Here is a 19472-nt window from a genome sequence, read left to right as displayed (position 1 = left end):
AACATAATTGATATTGATTGACAGTGTAAAAGTGCATTTTTTTTTCTCATTTTAATGTAAAAAGAAAAAAATACATTCGTCGCGTGTATGTGTATTATTTTTTTAGGGAAGAGCATATGATATATCTTTGTCATAAGAGGCAAGAGCATGATATTACTATGTTGGAACAATTTTGTAATAAATTGATTTTTTAAAAGTTTCATAACTGTATTTTAATTTAAAAATAAAATCATCATTTAATTTCATCAATCATTTTAGGAAAAAAAAATTTAAAGATGGTAAGCAGTCAGTGTAGTGAAAATTTACACAGACATCTAATGAGAAATCACTACTTTTCCATGTCATACAAGTAGTTTCAAAATAACTATATATGAATCTAGTGATGTGAAAGAGAGATGAAATATTATTAGTCGTTTGTGTAACGTTATTTTACTCTCCACCTTTTTTCTTTTTTTTTTTGACAATAAAAAAATCATTATTTTCTTTAACAAAATAGGTTATTTTGAAGAAAAAATAAAATAGAAAAAAAGAAGAGAAAAACCCTTGTGTGTTAATTTAGTTGAGAGATATTTTGTTTGTGTGAAGAAAAAGGCAAGCGAAATTAATGGTCAATCAGCGACTCCCCCGCATGAATGACACCGGCTTCACGGATTTCATGCAGCCGTCACTCTCTCACAGTCTCTGTTTTTTCGTTTCCCATCCTTTGGTCTCTCTTTCTTTCTTTTTTCCATTTCCCTTAACCCATCCCATCACATCCACCATATCCAATATTTTATTATTCCTTATCAAAACTCTACCCCACCCCCCGCCAAATCACACACCATCAATCTTTGATTATTATTATATATAACTCTTCATCCCTTCACAATTTCACTTCTCATCTTTTTCTTCCTTTCTTTATTCCTCCTTCATGCTCTGCTGCAACACAATGCCGAGATAGCAATTCTCTCTCAGATCTATTTCTTTCTCATTAGGTAACTTCTAATCAATTTCTTTCCATTCTCATTACTCACTCATACATTCATCGAATTCATTTAACTTTTATTTTTCTTCATGCTATTGCTTATTTTGTGGATCTACCGTATACGTCAGCGTTTGTTGATTTCTCGTTGAATCTCTTCGAATTTGTGGCGGTTCTAAATTTGGCGGCAATATGTCAGAGTCGTTGTTGATTTCTCGTTGAATCTTTTCTTATTTGTTTTTTTATGGTGTTGTTTTGATTTACTAGTTTACAAGTATTTGATGAATGAATCTATTAGATCTGGTAGTTTTCTTTAATAATGTGATAATTTCATGTTAAGAGAGAGAATTACGTGTTAATAAGTGTCTATATATTGTGCTTTTTAATAATCTCATAATTTGGCAATGTCATGAATTAAGAAAAACAATTCAAAAACCTTATATTGTATGGCGAATCCTTCAAATGTTATATGATTGGATGTTATTATAGATCATCTAAGATTAGTTGGTTCTGCATTAAGAGGATTGATTTTGTCATCCAGAAAGTGTTAGCGGCGCGGCATAACTTGATGTATTTTGTCAAATAATTGTGTATATATTGGCAGTTGAATATTGCTGCTGCTGATATAAGTTCAACAATGTGCATGATGATGATTAATTGTTTCATTTTTTGTGTCATGACTAGGTCTAATCTATCTGTGAAAAATTCCACCATCTGATAAGTGACAACATGGCTCAAGCGAAATATACTAGAATAGACAGTAAACGGTCTTCAACGAGTTACTGTTCAACGGTGACTATTGTTGTTTTTGTTGCTCTATGTTTGGTTGGGCTATGGATGATGACATCGTCTGTAGTTCCCGTGCAAAATGTAGATGAGTCTCAGGAGACTAAGAATGAGGTGAAAGAACAGAGTGAGCAGAGCCAGGTGAAGGAACAGCCAACTGACACCACTAGCAGCGACACAACTAACAGTGACACCACTGATAGCAATGCGCAGCAGTTTGAAGATAAGCAAGGAGATTTGCCTGAGGATGCAAAAAAGGAGGATAGCAGTGTCACTTCTGTCACACCAGATAAACAGGAAGAGAAATTGGATCAAAAGCCTGAATTTAAGTCTCCTGAAGATACCAAGATGCAGTATACTACTGATTCAAATCAGAACGAGAGGAAATCTGATTCGGATGAGAGCAATAACCAATCTGGTTCTGATGAGGACAACAAGAAATCTGATTCTGATGAGAGCGAGAAGAAGTCTGATTCCGTTGAGAGCGAGAAGAAGTCTGATTCTGATGAGAGCGAGAAGAAAACGGATTCCAATGAGAGCGAAAAACAATCTGAATCAAATAATAATAATGAACAATCTGATTCAAATGATAATGGATCTGCTTCAGATGAAAGTAAAAATAAAACCGATGACTCGAGTGAAACAACTGATAATAAGACTGAAGAAAAGGTAGATCAAAGTGGTAACCAAGGGTCTGATGAAAGCTCTAATGAGAAGAAAACTGATGAAAATACCAACAACCAGGGCTCTAATGAGGTATTCCCTTCTGGGGCCCAGACAGAGCTTCTGAATGAAAATACAACTCAAAATGGTTCTTTTTCAACTCAGGCAGCAGAGTCAAAGACTGAAACTGAGTCTCAAAAATCCTCCAAACAATCTTCCAGGTTCAGTTGGAAACTCTGCAATGTCACTGCTGGCCCTGACTACATTCCATGCCTTGACAACTTGAAGGCCATTCAGAACCTTAAAAGTACTAAACACTATGAACACAGAGAAAGGCAATGTCCTCAAGATCCTCCTACTTGCCTTGTCCCTCTTCCTGAAGGATACAAACGTCCAATTGAATGGCCCAAAAGCAGAGAGAAGGTAAAAATAAACTAGAATGCTTGTCAATTACCATTTTTGGTTTAACATTTTACAACAACAACAACAAGCCTTATACTGCTAAGTGGGTTAACATTTTATTAATTAAAATATTGTTTTCTTTCAGATATGGTATTCCAACGTACCACACACTAGGCTTGCTGAATATAAGGGACACCAGAATTGGGTGAAAGTTACAGGCGAGTACCTTACTTTTCCTGGTGGTGGAACCCAATTCAAACACGGCGCGCTTCATTACATTGACACTATTCAAGAGGTAAATAAATTTTATTATACTGTCATGGTTGACTGTTTGTGATTAGTTATTTATAGTGTTGAGTTGATATATATTGATCTAGATAACCTTTTGTTGTATGTTGTTCTATTGTTCCATAAACAAATCCATATTACATGTACTCTTGGTTTTGATAACAAGTACTGCTTTTTAGATCTCTACTAGAGCAAATTTCTCATATTTTTTTTGAATGGAAGCAAATTCTTCATCTAATAATCTAATTAGACATTTCTTTGTATATTTTTTTATCAGTCCACCTACTTCTAATTCAAATTCAATGACATGATGACTTGTATAAAGATTTTTATAACCAATGATTAGTAAAAAAATATTCTATCTTTTATTTTTATTGGTGTGAAAAAATATCCTGCTAGTTATATATAATTTAAGGGAAAAATCTTGTGAAAATTACAGCCTCTTTAAATTTCCCTTATTATTAAGGCACAATTAAGAATCTTTAATTTTTTTTTAATTATCATATTCACTCCTCCATTTGTGTCAATTTTTTTTTATCATATTCGCTTAAAGAAGAATGTATTTCTAGATTTCAAGTATTAAAGGTTTCTACTTTTTATTTATATATTTTATTTGAATTTCTTAGCATGTTTTCTAAGGGCACACATTAGCAATTTACTAGAAGCCAAATGAACGAAAACTTATTTCCACTTGATGAGGCCAGCCGTAGCCTGTATGTTTAAGGGCACTCATTAGGGACAAAAAGCGGATGGCAGTTCCATGTTGTAGAGGGCGCAAATGTTGTTGATCTCACATTTGCTTTTCTTGGGTGACTAGTATTAGACAGAGTTAGCTAACATTTTTTTAAAATATGATATCCAAAGAAAACTCTGATGCAATCTTGAATTTTGAAGAGGTAATTGCAATTTTTGTCATATAAATGTTTAGGAACTGCACACAAGACAACACTAAGAGATTAACAAGTTAAAAAAATGGCAAAGTGGCAGGACTTCTGCTATATATGGCACTTGGCGGTCTACGTTAAACCTCTTTCCCAATAGGAGAAAGAGATAGACTAGAATTGGATAAAATGACATTTTTCTTATGCTTATATAGGGAAAATAGGGTAGTCAGGAACTATACACTTTTGGTGCACTAGGAGATAACCAAAATTTAACAAATGCATGGATATCATCTTCATTTGAACTTCTATGAATAAATTTCAATTAGGTTGTTGGAAGACATAGCAATTGTAATTTTTTATGTTTTTCATCCTAGAATTGTGGATACTTGATATATTTTCTTGATGTTGATGAGCATTTTACTTAAATATAACGAACTTTAATGATGCAGTCTGTACCTGATATTGCTTGGGGCAAACAAACACGTGTGATATTAGATGTTGGATGTGGTGTTGCTAGCTTTGGTGGCTTTCTCTTTGAAAGAGATGTACTTGCAATGTCATTTGCACCAAAAGATGAACATGAAGCACAGGTACAATTTGCACTTGAAAGGGGAATTCCTGCTATATCTGCTGTGATGGGCACAAAGAGGCTTCCCTTCCCTGCTAGAGTATTTGATGCAGTCCATTGCGCACGCTGTAGAGTTCCATGGCATATAGAAGGTATTTCAATGCGTCAATGAATTAACTTTTACTGCGCTGATTAGATGAATTTTCACTCATACATGCTTGAAATTTTTATGCAGCATTTTAGCGTTTCACCTGCATCATTTCAGCATTTAGATTGTATATAAGCTGTTTTTTATTTTAGAAGCTCGTTATTTGTGCACGTGTAGGTGGCAAACTTCTCTTGGAGCTGAATAGAGTATTGCGACCTGGTGGTTTCTTTGTATGGTCGGCTACTCCTATTTATCAGAAGCTTGCTGAAGATGTAGAAATATGGAATGGTAAATGACAGTACACTATTGTCTGCTTCTTTTAAGCATTTCAACTTTGATATATTAAGTTTGACATTTCATGAGTTCATTTACAGAAATGAAGGCACTAACAAAAGCAATGTGCTGGAAAGTGGTGAATATCAGCAAGGATAAACTTAATGGAGTTGGTATAGCTGTATACCAGAAGCCAACTTCTAATGAGTGTTATGAGCAACGTTCCAAGAATGAGCCTCCTTTATGTCAAGACTCTGATGATTCTAATGCTGCGTGGTATTTTTCCTTAACTGAGCCATTAGAATATTTTAAATTAAAAAAAAAAAAACAGAAAATAGGAGTTTTTGATTGAGTTAATTGTTGATATCCATCTTTGTTGGTAATATATGGCTGCTGGCCTCTTTCGTCGCAGGAACGTTCCGTTGCAATCTTGCATGCACAAAGCGCCAGTGAGTTCCACAGAACGTGGGTCACAATGGCCAGAGCAGTGGTCAGCAAGACTGGGCAAATCACCTTACTGGTTATCAAATTCTGAAGTTGGAGTTTATGGAAAGCCTGCTCCTGAAGATTTTACAGCTGATTATGAACACTGGAAACGTGTAGTGTCCAAGTCTTATCTAAATGGGTTGGGCATTCAGTGGTCCAATGTGCGCAATGTCATGGACATGAGATCAGTTTATGGAGGGTGAGTAAAATTTTCAGATGTTTCTCTGAATTATGTTGACATGCCATTATTGTCACCTGTATCTAACACCTCCCTCTGTTTTTTGGATTCCAGGTTTGCAGCAGCTTTGAGGGATTTGAATATTTGGGTAATGAATGTGGTTCCTGTAGACTCACCAGACACACTTCCTATTATTTTTGAGCGAGGTCTGTTTGGCATATACCACGATTGGTGTGAATCATTTAGCACATATCCCAGGTCCTATGATCTACTTCATGCAGATCATCTGTTTTCAAAGCTTAAGAAAAGGTGCTAATGTCTTATCTCGTTTGTCGTTCATTACCAGCAAAACCTTGGTTTTCATAAAAGAAACAATCTGTTTGTTTATCTCATTTTGAAATGTTTATCGGCCAAACAGGTGCAAGTTTGAAGCTGTAGTGGCTGAAGTTGATAGGATTCTCAGGCCCGAGGGAAAACTTATCGTCCGAGACACTGCCGAGATCATTAACGAGCTTGAGAGCTTGGTGAAGTCTATGAAGTGGGAAGTTCGCATGACTTATTCTAAAGATTCAGAGGGCTTTTTATGTGTCCAGAAGTCTATGTGGCGGCCTACAGAATTGGAGACAGTAGAGTATGCTATTGCTTAAGCATGGATGAGATGCCAACAAGAGTTAGATGATTTTTGGGTTTTGGTTGCTCAAAATTCTTGTGTAAGCGTGTTTCCACCATTATTCATGTATCGATAAATTAGGCATTTATTTTTTTCTTCTTTATTATTTCCCTTGGGTAATTTATTTTGATCTCCACTGTTTGGAGGCTTGTTTGCTTTGCTGTAAAATGGTGCCATAGTTAAGGAATTCTTATCACATTCTTGCAATTGTAGAGGCTTTGGATAATGGATAGTTGAGATTCTGGAAAGCTATAGTGAGTTGTCCACCAAAATTTGGTATTAATTTTGTAATTGAACATTTAGATAAGAACAATATATTATTTTTTTGTCTACCAGTAAAATATACTCATTTGTTGCAGCATCTTCAACAGTGTCTACCGGGCTTATGAACCGGGAAGTTACCCCTACATGTGGTAGGGGCATCAACATAGCTCTTGTCGGGTAGAGAATAGGCCGTCACCGATGTCTTTCCTGCTTGACTTCCGGCCCCTAGCCATCTCTTTTCTTTAGCATCCTAGAAAACACACTTTATTTATGTATTAATTACTGGTAGTACTATTTATGTATTAATTATTATTCGAAGGTTTTATCTGGCATGATCTGTGATCGGTTCATGGATCATTAACTACAACATTAAATCATACTCCTGTACGGCAATTACTTTTACATCTACCAAAAAAATGTGACGATTTTACTAAATTATTCTTGTTAATGTTGATGTATTTTTATTATCATAAGTTCAAATGAAAAATAATAACTCAGGAAGAACTATTATTGGAAAAATGCAATTGAAATATATTCAAAATAAAAAGTGATACTAATTTTTTGTATGAAAATATGTCGGTTGTTTTGGTTGGAGCAAGAGTAAGTTCTAAAACCAACCTATAAGTGTGTTTATGTTCGTTTCTTGGACAATGCGAGGAATTGGTTTAAATAAATTATAAATTATAGAAAATTGTGAGTTAAATTTTGTTCTAGGTTGATTGATTCCCGATATTTTTTTTTGCCATCCTATTCCTTTTCACTTTTCTATCGTGTCTTATAAATTTGTCAAAATCCTTCTGTCCAGTATTTAGCGTGTGGTTGATCTGCTAAAAAAAAGAGACTGGATTGGACAAAATTTGTTGTATCCTGTTTAATTTGAAATTGGTTATGAGACTAGACAAATTAGGTAGCAAGCGACAGAACAAAAACAAGATTTTTTGTCCCTGAATCACATGACAACTTTTTGTCCACAGTACAACTATAAAAAATACAAAAACACTCATTTTATTTTCGAATATAAAAATATTATCACTTTATATCTTTCTGGTACAGTTTTGTCTTGTCTTATATTATATTATTCTGTCAGTGTTTTACGAATCAAACCCACATTAAGTAACCAGTATCCCTAAATAACAGAATGCTTATCATTCCAGTGTAGCAAATCGCATGAAATTATACCAGACCATGACGGACATCAATAGATTTTACTTATTAGTTTACAACCACTTTTGAGGGTGGTGACATATAGTTATAGTTCAATAATTTAATATATATACTCATTCCAAAGTTTACTGTAAATTAATTACTTGCCACTGACACTCACTACAAGAAATTTGCCAATTAGCGACGGTTTTGAAAGGGGTACTGTAAGACGTTGTCTGTTTGGTTTGATTTTTGAAAAATAAGTAATTTAAATTAGTTCAATTTTCTTAGTAATTTAAATTGGTTTGATTTGATTTGGAGTCCGTTTCGATAAATAACTTATACGCAATTTCGCATGCTTATAGTATTAGAGGTTATAATACGAGAGTTTACATCATAAATTTTTATGCTCAATAAGTTATTTACGTTTGGAGATAAACGTTAAAAAGTATAAATAAAAGTGTTTGAACGTGTTATTACATAAACAATTATAAAATGAAGATTGACTTTCTTTCGGATTGACTCGAAAAGATAAAAAAAATTAAAAATTAAAAAAGATAAGTGAGATACTTTTAAAAATATATAAGTGTGATGAAGAAAAAGATAACCGTATAAAAACATAAGATAAGGTTAAGATTGTCGACTCAAAAAATAAATTTTAAAAATATGTTAATATCTTTTACTAGTAAAAGGAAGGTTGAGTTGCTCAAAAGCAAGCATTGTGATGATGTGGCATGCTTTAGAGAGCTTCTCATATCTATTTAAAATTTGTCCCACAATTTATTTTGTGTGTCCATTCATCCTCCAAAATAATTATCTATATGTTACAATAATAATAACTCCCAATAATAATGAAAGAAAGAAAAGAAAAAAAAGATCAAATTACAAAAGAACAATGAATAGATATATGTTCTTTCATATTTTACACTACCAAACATAAAATATAAATCATGCATGCGTAAATATGATTTGCAATTTGTAAAATTTTACTTTAAATAAATAAACCAAATAAAAAAATTACTCCTCAAAAAAATTTCATGCATGACAAAATAAATAAATAAATTTTATGAAAAAAATACTTTAGTTATATTGTTTATTAATTAATTACTATTGTGCTATTTTTTAAAAAAAAATTAACTTTGTCACACCAACTTTTAAACTACCATTCTTTCGTATTCCTTAACTCTTATTCTTTAACTATGACAAATAAATTTATCAAACAATCCTTTAAAAGGAAGATTGAGTTGTTCACAAGCAAACATTGTGATGATCTGACACTCTATAAGAAAAGTTTACAATCTCTATTAAAACCTTTTCATATTTTTTCATATAATAGAGTTACTCTAATAATAAATAATAAATAATAATAATATATTAAAAAAAAACTAACACAATTTATCTATATATATAATTCCTAGATAGTTCTCCTACTATCCATCTTAACCCTAATCCACATCACCCACTTACATCCAATTAAATCACACAATAATGCCACATCACTTCCTTATATTATATATAATTCCTAGATAGTTCTCCTACTATCCATCTTAACCCTAATCCACATCACCCACTTACATCCAATTAAATCACACAATAATGCCACATCACTTTCTTATATTATATCATTTTCATCTCTATTTTTTTTTGTTTCCACATCACTTCCTTATATTATATCATTCTCATCTCTATTTTTTTTTTATATTATATCAATCTCATAATAAATAATAAAGAATTATGTTTCTCCAATTATCCAAAAATTGATGTCACAAGATGTTACAATTTTCTACATTATTATTGAATTATACCTCTCCAATTATCCAAAAATTGATGTCACAAGATGTTACACTTTTCTACATTATTATAACATTTCTTAGTGACAATGAAGATGAACATAGTTGGTTTCTCTTTCAACATTTATTGTTGTTGAATTGAGACAAAAATGAATTACAAGCAATGAAAGGTGGAATGGTGCATCATGTTATTGTTTTAATTGCATTGCAGCAATATATTATTAAAATATATATTGTATGTTACAATTCCCTATTAATGCAATTGAAAACAAAGAATTCTTGGAGACACTAATATTGAATATGTTAATTTAGCTAATTATCAAACACAAGCTCTATATAAAGTTAACCCAAAAGCTAATTATCACCACCACCATATCAGGAAGTCTACCTTCTATGTTTTAACAAAATTTTAATTTATCTATCTCATAGCAAAAACTCTATGGTTTCTTTGTCTAACATCTCCATGAGAAAAAGTTATGCTTATTCACCTTCCATATGTTAAAGTTACACATTATAGTGTCTTGAATTGATTTAAAAGCTATTGTGTGCATATATATAGTTACATCATAAGTATATTGGTTTTGTCCTTGGTAGGTGATGGTGTCTAACCTCTTAGAGTATCAGGTATGTCTACATTTGATTGATTAAGAAATTGATATACATATATGTGATAGTTGCCTATTAATATGTTTGTAAATTGGAATTTTTCTATTACTCTGAGTTTAGAACATCTCTAATCATTTTTTATATTTCTTTTTTAGGTTGGATATTTTTTTAAATATCAACCGGTGTTTTGTTCGATGATTAATTAAACTTTGAGTTGAATCGATTAATATGAATATGACTATTTTTTCATGTGAAGGAGGAGAACATGATAAAACATACTTCTATTTTTGCTTACGTTGCATCCTATAAATGTTTGTAAACCTATGAAATGGCACCTCATGTGAGGATGTGTATTTAACTCTGATGGCAGTTTGTAAACTATCATTTTTTTTAATTGATATAATGTTTGTAATTAGACAACTTTCTTTTTTCATTTATTATTTTATTAGTCTAATGTTTTAGCTTATTTGTTTCTTATTTTCTTTTTCATTTATTATTTTATATAAGGTAAAAGATTTGTATAAAAAATTGTTGATTAATGGGAATATAATTAATTTTTTTCATGTGAATAAGTTGAAGAGGATAAAAGAGACTTCTATTTATTGATTTTGAAGTCCCTTAAAATTTATATAGATCGAGGGTATATTGATGTTGGAGGCATTCAATTAAAAGAAGACAATCCAAATAATTTAGAAATATAAATATGTGTCTCATTTTTAAATACTATATTGTCTACAATGTGTAGGTAATCTACTTGATCTCAATCAAGAGAAATATAGAAACAATAACAAAGTAGAAATTAAAATAAGTTTTTTTTTTTGTAGTTGATACTCAAGTCATGTGGTTCTTATAATTGTAATACATGCAAGAAGTATATTGATTCAACTTGACTTAGAGGTTGTCCAAATATATAATCTTCATGCATTTATCGTATAACACTTGCCTAAATCTGGATGGTTCAATATGAATATATATGAATTTTAATAGATGGTCCTATTTTAATCTACGCATGACATCTTATTCTTACAACCATAAAATGAATCGATGAAAAGAATTGTGCTAAAAACATGTTAGTTTAGAAATTGTGCTAAATACTTTTTCCTCCCACTTAGAATTGTACTAAAAACTTTCTAAATTAAATTAAAAAAAGACAAAAATTATTAAATAAAAATTGTTGATGCTCATTTGTCAAAATAAATTTTAGAAATTATTAAAATCGTAGATGTTAAAATATATTTACATATATTTAGAAAATATAATCACACATATATTTAAACATATTTACACACAACTAAAATTCACCAATAATTCAAAAATTATTAATTTAATTTACGTAATAATATAACATTTTGGATAAATTAATTACATATTCTAAAAGAATGTTTACGTTACGGCTGAAAATAAAATAGTGGAATATTTATAAGAATAAGATGACATTTTTTTCAAGCAAATAAGAAAATGACACATGTTAAATCTTAAATTCATCTATAAGACTTTCTTTACCTTAACCAAATAACTAAACCTAAATTCAAATATATAAAATCTTCGTCCAAAGTTATATATTGACAACAACAAATATTCAAGTTTATATAATATAATAAGAAAAATAAAATAAATTTTCAAGAAAATATTAAATAAGAGGGACAAAAACTAACAATAATTTTGAAGAGACACAAACCTCACCAAGAAAAAAAAAACAAACCAAAAACAAAAGACCAAGCAAAAAAAAAAGTGAACCAAACAATAGACTAAAAAATTGGGACTAATAAAGTTGGAATAAAATTTCAACAAGTGAATAAGTGAGAATAAACTCCAAGAGAACGAGAGATGAGTAAGTAGATAAGCTATTTGAAACCTTAAATTGCATAGAACGTAGTAAGCAAATACACTGTTTGAGACATAATTTTCAAAAAATGAGATCACGTAGAACAAATAGTCAAAGCCACCATATATGAATCATATTCTATAATCAAAACTTATTTTAACATTTCTCATGAGCAATATTGTCTACAAGTATAATTAGGTATGCCTCCAACTCTTATTGAAAATAATAAAATAAGAGATACATCAAAAATAAAAAAACAAAGTGACATTTGACTATAAAATTGCAACTCATATAAAGAAAACTAAAATCTTATATGATTACACTAATAAAATAAAAAATGATACATCCTTTCAAACTTATAAAATATTATAAGAGATCTATTACATTAAAATATGAAGAAACTACGATATAAATTAATAAAAAATCTAATATTTCTAAACAACTTTTTTTTTTACCCATATACTAATATTAAATATAATCATATTTTAAAATAATATCTATTATTTAAATATATGTGATTATAATTATCACAATTATTATTTTTTATTTATAAAAATATTTTAATTATATATTTTAATCAAACCCGTGCAACGCACGGGGTTACCCCTAGTTGTGTAGAATGGAGGAGGTGAGATTTGAAGTGGAATACTTTTCATAAGCTTCATGTTAAAGCCAATGATAAGTATAATATGAGAACTTATTAAAATATGACATAAGTAACTTATGAAATTGTGATAAACACTTTTTATTAATTTACCCAAACACCGATACAACGACAATTATATTAACAGATAAATCTACGTTAGCTTAAAATAAATCAATCCAATGGGAGGCTAATAGACTTAACAATTTTAAAGATTCAGAAACTTATTATATAAAATATAAAAAAGTTTATTCATAAATATATATATATATATCGCATGCAACAGTAAAAATTAAATTTCAAAGTGATTAAGATTCATCTAAGGGGTTAACCTTTCCCAATATATAATAATTAAAAATACATAAATATAACATATTTGTTCCGTAAATAAAAACATATTTGTTAAAATAAGACTAGAAATTAATATGTAAAAATTAAAAAAATGCTTAATGGAATCTAAAAGAAGGTGGTCTAGTCTACATTTGTTCCTACAGAAACCAAGGCCAATATAATTAAGTAAACTACCAAATAAAACTATAATAATAATAATAATAATAATAATAATAATAATAATAATAATATAGACCAAAAAAATCAATAAAAAAATTGACAAAAAAAAAAGTTAATTAAAAGTGTGCCAATAAGTCAAGAAAATCAACAATATTGTTATCTAAGTTGGAATTAGATTGGGTCTTAGCAGTTACATGAGTACTCCACATCTAGACCGAGTCCTAGGGATTTGCCTATTTTTATTTTATTTTTAACTTTTACTTCTCCTAACTAATTACCCTTCTTACTTGCCTATTTTTATGCCTCACTTTCTGTTTACCTATCTATCTATACAATAATCTAAAACATAAATGTAATATTGTAATGTAAGGTCATGTAATATCCTATCCTAAATGCTCATTACTTAATTCCAATGGATGATGAGACTCATACTACTTTGCCAAATGGATTTAGCACAGAAACTCCTGAAAATCATTGTTTAAAAACAAACAACACCACCACCACCAACAACAATAATCTTAATCATCATCATAATAATAATAGCAATAAAGAACAAGACCGTTTTCTACCTATAGCAAATGTTGGTAGAATAATGAAAAAAGTTATTCCGGCAAATGGAAAAATCTCTAAGGACGCGAAAGAGACGGTGCAAGAATGTGTGTCGGAGTTTATAAGTTTTGTCACGGGAGAAGCATCGGATAAATGTCAAAGAGAAAAAAGAAAGACGATTAATGGCGACGATATCATTTGGGCTATTACAACTTTAGGCTTTGAAGATTATGTGGAACCATTAAAATCTTACCTTCAAAAATATAGAGATATTGAAGGTGAGAAAGTTAATGTTCCAAAACAACAAAGATCTGAGCAAAGGTTACATCAAGATCAACATCATAATCAAGATGAATTTAATAATCAACATTTCAATACTAGTGTATATACTTCAACAAATCTCATGTCTCAACCTCCTTATGTGACCAATGATCAACAATATCCATTACCTTTCTCATCAAATTCAATTCAAAAACAATTACGGCCGCAAGATCAGATTGATTCAATAGGTCATTGGTATGAATGAGTAAGACCAAGCTAATTTTATGTTTGGTTTTTATTTATTTTTTCTCTTTTTTTTTATACAACCTATATATATAAATTGTAATATTAGATATAGAGTGTTATATATATATGCGTATAAGAATATACACATACACTAATGTAACGTTTTGTGTCACTTTTTAAAATAAAATGATCTTGAAGTTATTCTTTTTTGTTTGTAATTGTCATGTAATTTAGACAAGGAAAATGATATTTTGCATAACAACAAGTGAAAAAGCACAATGTATTTTTTATTTTTTTTAAACAATTTCAAATGATCCTATTTTGGTTTGATCCAGTAGGTCCAAATGTTATCGGATTCAGATCTTCTCCTGATGATCCTCTCCTGCTGTCCATCTTGCATTAATTACAACCATTGAATCTCTGCTGCCGTTTCTCTCTCTAGAGTCTAGACCACCTTATTTTTCTTTATGGTCATTAGATTAAGATAAGAGAGATGGCAGGAACACATTAAGGTAGGAGAGGATCCAAACTCAATTTTATTATATGTCAATAATCAAGTGGACCACTCAATATGATACTCATGATTCTTGATATGTTTGAATACACTTTTTGAGGAAGAAAAAATTATTTTTGAGGTGTAAAATTAACTTTGATGTGGTTGGATGTTCTTAGTTAAAATTGGTTTTGTCTTCTTGGTTGATTATAATTTCAAGTTAAAACTTAGACTGTTTACCTCTTCAATTGAATTTTAGTTTTGAATTAACTATTATCTGACCTATATATAAATTGTAATATTAGATAAAACAATGACCATTGTTTCGGCAAGGGCCCCTTATACAATTGGTTTCCTATGTTTTTCCAGGTGCATGTTTAGTTGGTGGGAACAATTCACTGAATGAATCGATATTGTAAAATAAAATGATTTATGTTTTAAATAATAAATTTCAGCGTAAAAATCACATTTAAACTCAAAAGTTACAAATTCTAGTTTCATGTTAGAACCAAAATTAATTCTTTGATTTATAGAACCAAAATTAATTCTACTCAAGTGCAAATCAAACATTTCAAATCAATTTTAGCTCTAAAACTAATTATCATGCTATAAACGTAAAACTAAATATAGACTCGCTGAGTTACGTGGAACTTAATTATTTTTTTTTAAAGAACGTGGAACTTAAAATTTAAACTATTAAATATTAACTATTATCTGACCTCTCCAATGAGTACTAGACGATACTTCTTTATGTATGAAGTTTCACTTTTATTTAGTGATGACTACCACCAAATTCTCAATACACCGACGATCTCACCTCAAATGTCAAAGATAAAATGGGCACATATTAAGTATACTTCTAATTATTAGTAAGACTAATAAGATATTGGTTGGCGACATTTAGTCTTTATCAGTATTAGTATTTTAAAGAGTATAAATAAAGCCTGTATTAGTCTTTATCTATATTGTACATGCAATACATGCATGTATTCATAGAAAACATAGTAACAAACAAATTAAAGGTACAGATTATTATCCAATTGCAATTTTATACAACATGAAACTCCAAAGTAACTAGTTGTTTGATTGGTTGGAATTAAGCCACGAGACAAAATCTGGAAGAGTGTTAGGGTCAGCTCTATGCTTCTTTTGTGTAAACTCAAAAAGTTGTGACCATGTGAAATCAGGATAATTCCTTGACTCTTGTCTTCCCAATATATTATCAGGTGCTCTTACAGTTTTGTCTTTTTTTGGACACAAAAAGAAAGCTAAAGTCTTTCTGTCCATCTCTTTGTTAGCCAATACCCTATGAAGACAACTCTTGTATATTCCATTAGTCAACGCCTATGACAAAAAAAAAAAACATGTTTCACAATATTGTAGTAGATAATATCATAATACCCTACTACCCATACTCAATTAAGTACAAGTAACAAGTAAAAATAAACAATTAATTTAATTGAAAATTTGGTTAATTTTGTTTATTTATCAAAATATTTAGTTATGAACTTATGATAAATATTTACTTCAACCAAAAAAACATGTTTTTGATGTTTATAAGAAAAAACACATGTTTTTAATTACTTAAAGCAAATTTACAAAACTATCCTTATAACTTAAATTGGTTTGTCTAGATAGAATTGGGTTTATAGTAAATATATAGTGGGAGTAGGGTTGTTAACTTACTCCCACATGTTTTTAGGTGGGAGTAAATTAGCAACCCCTATTATATATATATATATATATATATATATATATATATATATATATATATATATATATATATATATATATATATATATATATATATATATATCATTTTTCTAATATCATGATAGTTATATATCTAACATCAGGCCCGGTCCCAAGTTTTTAGAGGTCACTTGCAATTTTTAAAAGTGGTCTCTTATAATAAAATATAAATATAATTTTTTAAAAAAATGATCATCAATTTTAAATTACAAATAACATAGAAAATAATTATCCTTATAATTAACACAAAAGATTCATATTCTATCAATAACAATAAAATACATTTCAATTGGGTTCGAAAACAATAGTGTTTTTTTATTGTCATTTTGGCCTAGCAATTGGGCTGCAGTAATATATTAAGTTTTACATCCTCAATTTTACTAATACTACTACCCCATAATTTTTTTTAGACCTTTAAAATTAGAGGTCTGGCGCGCTAGGACACCCTACACCCCCTCAGGGCCGCCCCTGTCTAACATGATATTAGAAAAATGATATATTTGAAAAAGAGTCTTATAATTCATATATACACATACCTTGAAAGTGTCACCTATGTTAATGACATAAGTATTAGGTTGAGGGCGAATTGCAAGCCATTTATTATCCACAAAAGCTTCAAGACCTCCAACTTGGTCTTGGAATAGAAGGGTGACTGAAGTTGGGTCACAGTGAGGACCAGTGCCAAGGGTGCCAACATTGAGACCACTGCAAGGTGGGTAAGAGTTGCACCTCATCATTGATTCTGCATCTTCGAAAAACTTCTTGTAATGTTCTCGATCAACACCCAAACTAATTGCCAATAGCTCCAAAATAACCCCAGATAATTTCTTCATGGCTTCACAATACTTTTGCAACACCAACCTTTTCCAATTAGAGTGAAAAAAATGTCAAGAAAATTGTTGATTAATGTTATAACTATAAACGACAATAAGAACATTTTTTGAACAAGGACAATAAGAACATAAAATCAAAATTCATAATAAGCTTACAAGTTTAGTTATTGAAAAAAGTTAATACATGAGTTGTTAGTTAAATGGTAAGAGATTGACCATGTAATATTAATGGACGAAGTTTAAATTTTATCAGATACAGTTATGTTTGCCCTCATTTTTAAGAGGTCCAATGTCATGGCCCATGTGGTATATGCATTCGGGCCGTCCCTAATTTCACAGAATGCAGACAGAGTGTGGTTTTTGAAAAGTCACGGCAGATCACCGCAATTCTGGCGAATCCATTGTAATACCAAACCTAGGCTTAATCGGTGAATTGTCTACGGTCAATGCTACCTAGAAAAAACAAATCAATTACAAAAAAAAATCTTAAGAGTTCTTACCCAGCGTGTTGGTGGTCATCACCTAAAATTGAAGTGAAGAAATCAACAATTTGTGTTTCAGATTCATCATAGTGTTTATATTGGAAAGTAAATATTTCTTTCCATGGCAAGCTTGTTGAGAATCTTGATGCATGAGCACCTGAGTAACCCCATGGACTCCCCATTGCACTTAGCTTTCTGCTTAAAGGAAGCTTAAAAAGAGAAACAAATTCTTGATAAGTATCATTTATCAAATTTTCATCAACTCCATGATTTGTGACTAAGAAAAAGCCATGTTTCATGCATGCTTCTCTCACAATCTCTGCAGTAGATGCTAAAGCAACATCATCACCATTAAATGTGGCTTCTAAATCAATGATAGGTACATTCAACTCTTCTTTGCTGCCCTCAACCAAATCCTCAGATGGCCAAATAAACTCTTTTGGAACTATTGCTTCCTCGTGAAGTGATTTGAAGTCAATAATTTTTTTATCCTCATTTTCACTTTTCAAGGGAGAAACATTAGAAGTGATTGATGGTGCCATTAGGTTTTAGAATGAGGAGAAGTTGGTTTGTAAACAAATTTTAAGGTATGAGTACAAGAAATACACAAGAGCAAGGTATATAAATATTATTTTAGGTATAGAAGGGAATGAATTTGAATGAATTTTGTTTTTGATAAAATTGTATTTCAGTTCAATGAATATAAAAAACATATGTAATTCAATGAATCATCATATAGGAACTTTGAATACTAATTTTAAGGAAATTTAAATGATATAGTAATTTTAATAATATATCATAAAAATAGCAACAACAAAAAAAGGAATGTAATATATGTTTATAAAGTATAATGTCCATATATGTTATACTCAAATTTTGTACCAAAAATAAAAATTATATGTTATACTCAGTAACAGATCCAGAAGGTTATCACACTAAAGGCCGAAAAATAGTAAAATAATAAAAATAAATTAATGTAGATTTTTTTATTACACTTGTCCATCTAATTTTTTTAATGTTATTGTGTTATATTTATGAAGTTCTTGTTTATTGGTGATTGATGACTAATCGCCTCCGGGAAATATGTGGGGCACAAAAAAATAAGTTCTTCCCTCAATCAAATTTTGTTCATACGCAAGAGCCAAATATGAACTTTTGACCACTTACTTAAGAAACTCAAAACTCTTACCACTCGAAATTAACAACTAATTTTTTGTTTATTAAAAGACTATATTTTTAATAATTCAACACTTATAATTATTCGACAATATAAATATTTTTACACCGTAAATACATACCAATTAAATTCTTATTTATATAATGTAAATGATAAATAATAGATATATTTACAAATTATAACATACTATAATGATATATGATATATTATGCATATATATGTATGTAAATGAGGAGGAGAGGGGTCTTGACCACTGCTTGCCCCCTCCAGGTCCGTCCTTGGTTATCCTAAAAAAATGTGGTCAAAAGAAAATGTTATCCTCAATATAAAATTTGATCAAAGAAAACATTATACTCAATACATTTCGTCAAAAGAAAATGTTATACTCAATTAGTTAAGTATTTCGTACCCAAAAAAGTATTGTTATATTTAATATAGCATAGTAAATTAATATTATTATTACTCATGCAAATTGATTTTAAAAAATTGGACAAGAAGAGATTATTATTAAAGTAGTAGCATTGAGTCATTTTACAATTGAGGATTGAACTTCTTTTCCCGTGATCGATCCATGATTTTGATCATTCATTC

The 19472-nt window shown here is 30.1% G+C and overlaps 3 protein-coding genes across 4 annotated transcripts; 2 read left to right on the top strand and 1 right to left on the bottom strand.

The window, feature by feature from the left end:
- Window positions 1–545: 545 nt before the first annotated feature.
- On the top strand, window positions 546–6590 carry LOC123913326 (probable methyltransferase PMT26). Of its 2 annotated transcripts, XR_006811624.1 has the most exons (10): window positions 589–974; window positions 1646–2833; window positions 2958–3107; window positions 4434–4704; window positions 4878–4988; window positions 5075–5249; window positions 5386–5658; window positions 5752–5946; window positions 6056–6347; window positions 6521–6590. XR_006811624.1 is itself a non-coding variant. In XM_045964037.1 (9 exons), exons 2-9 carry the CDS (start codon window positions 1691–1693, stop codon window positions 6282–6284), a joined length of 2547 nt encoding a protein of 848 aa, XP_045819993.1. In that variant the 5' UTR covers window positions 546–974; window positions 1646–1690; the 3' UTR covers window positions 6285–6590. The 2 variants fall into 2 exon arrangements, 1 of the variants encoding a protein (XP_045819993.1); XM_045964037.1 differs by having other exon boundaries at window positions 546–974; window positions 6056–6590.
- A 6864-nt stretch (window positions 6591–13454) lies between these two features.
- Window positions 13455–14336, top strand: LOC123916637 (nuclear transcription factor Y subunit B-3). The gene has a single exon (XM_045968143.1). The coding sequence runs from the start codon at window positions 13501–13503 to the stop codon at window positions 14161–14163; it is 663 nt and encodes a 220-aa protein (XP_045824099.1). The 5' UTR covers window positions 13455–13500; the 3' UTR covers window positions 14164–14336.
- Window positions 14337–15711: 1375 nt separating this feature from the next.
- On the bottom strand, window positions 15712–18246 carry LOC123914535 (gibberellin 20 oxidase 2-like). The gene is made up of 3 exons (XM_045965737.1): window positions 17723–18246; window positions 16926–17250; window positions 15712–15981 (listed from the first exon to the last, which is right to left on the bottom strand). Exons 1-3 carry the CDS (start codon window positions 18244–18246, stop codon window positions 15712–15714), a joined length of 1119 nt encoding a protein of 372 aa, XP_045821693.1.
- Window positions 18247–19472: the final 1226 nt, after the last annotated feature.

The sequence above is a fragment of the Trifolium pratense genome, linkage group LG3 (genome assembly GCF_020283565.1).
Source record: "Trifolium pratense cultivar HEN17-A07 linkage group LG3, ARS_RC_1.1, whole genome shotgun sequence".
In the NCBI taxonomy this organism is placed as follows: domain Eukaryota; kingdom Viridiplantae; phylum Streptophyta; class Magnoliopsida; order Fabales; family Fabaceae; genus Trifolium; species Trifolium pratense.
The sequence above is the reverse complement of the archived record's forward strand: the minus strand, read 5'-3'. Positions and strand labels throughout refer to the sequence as shown.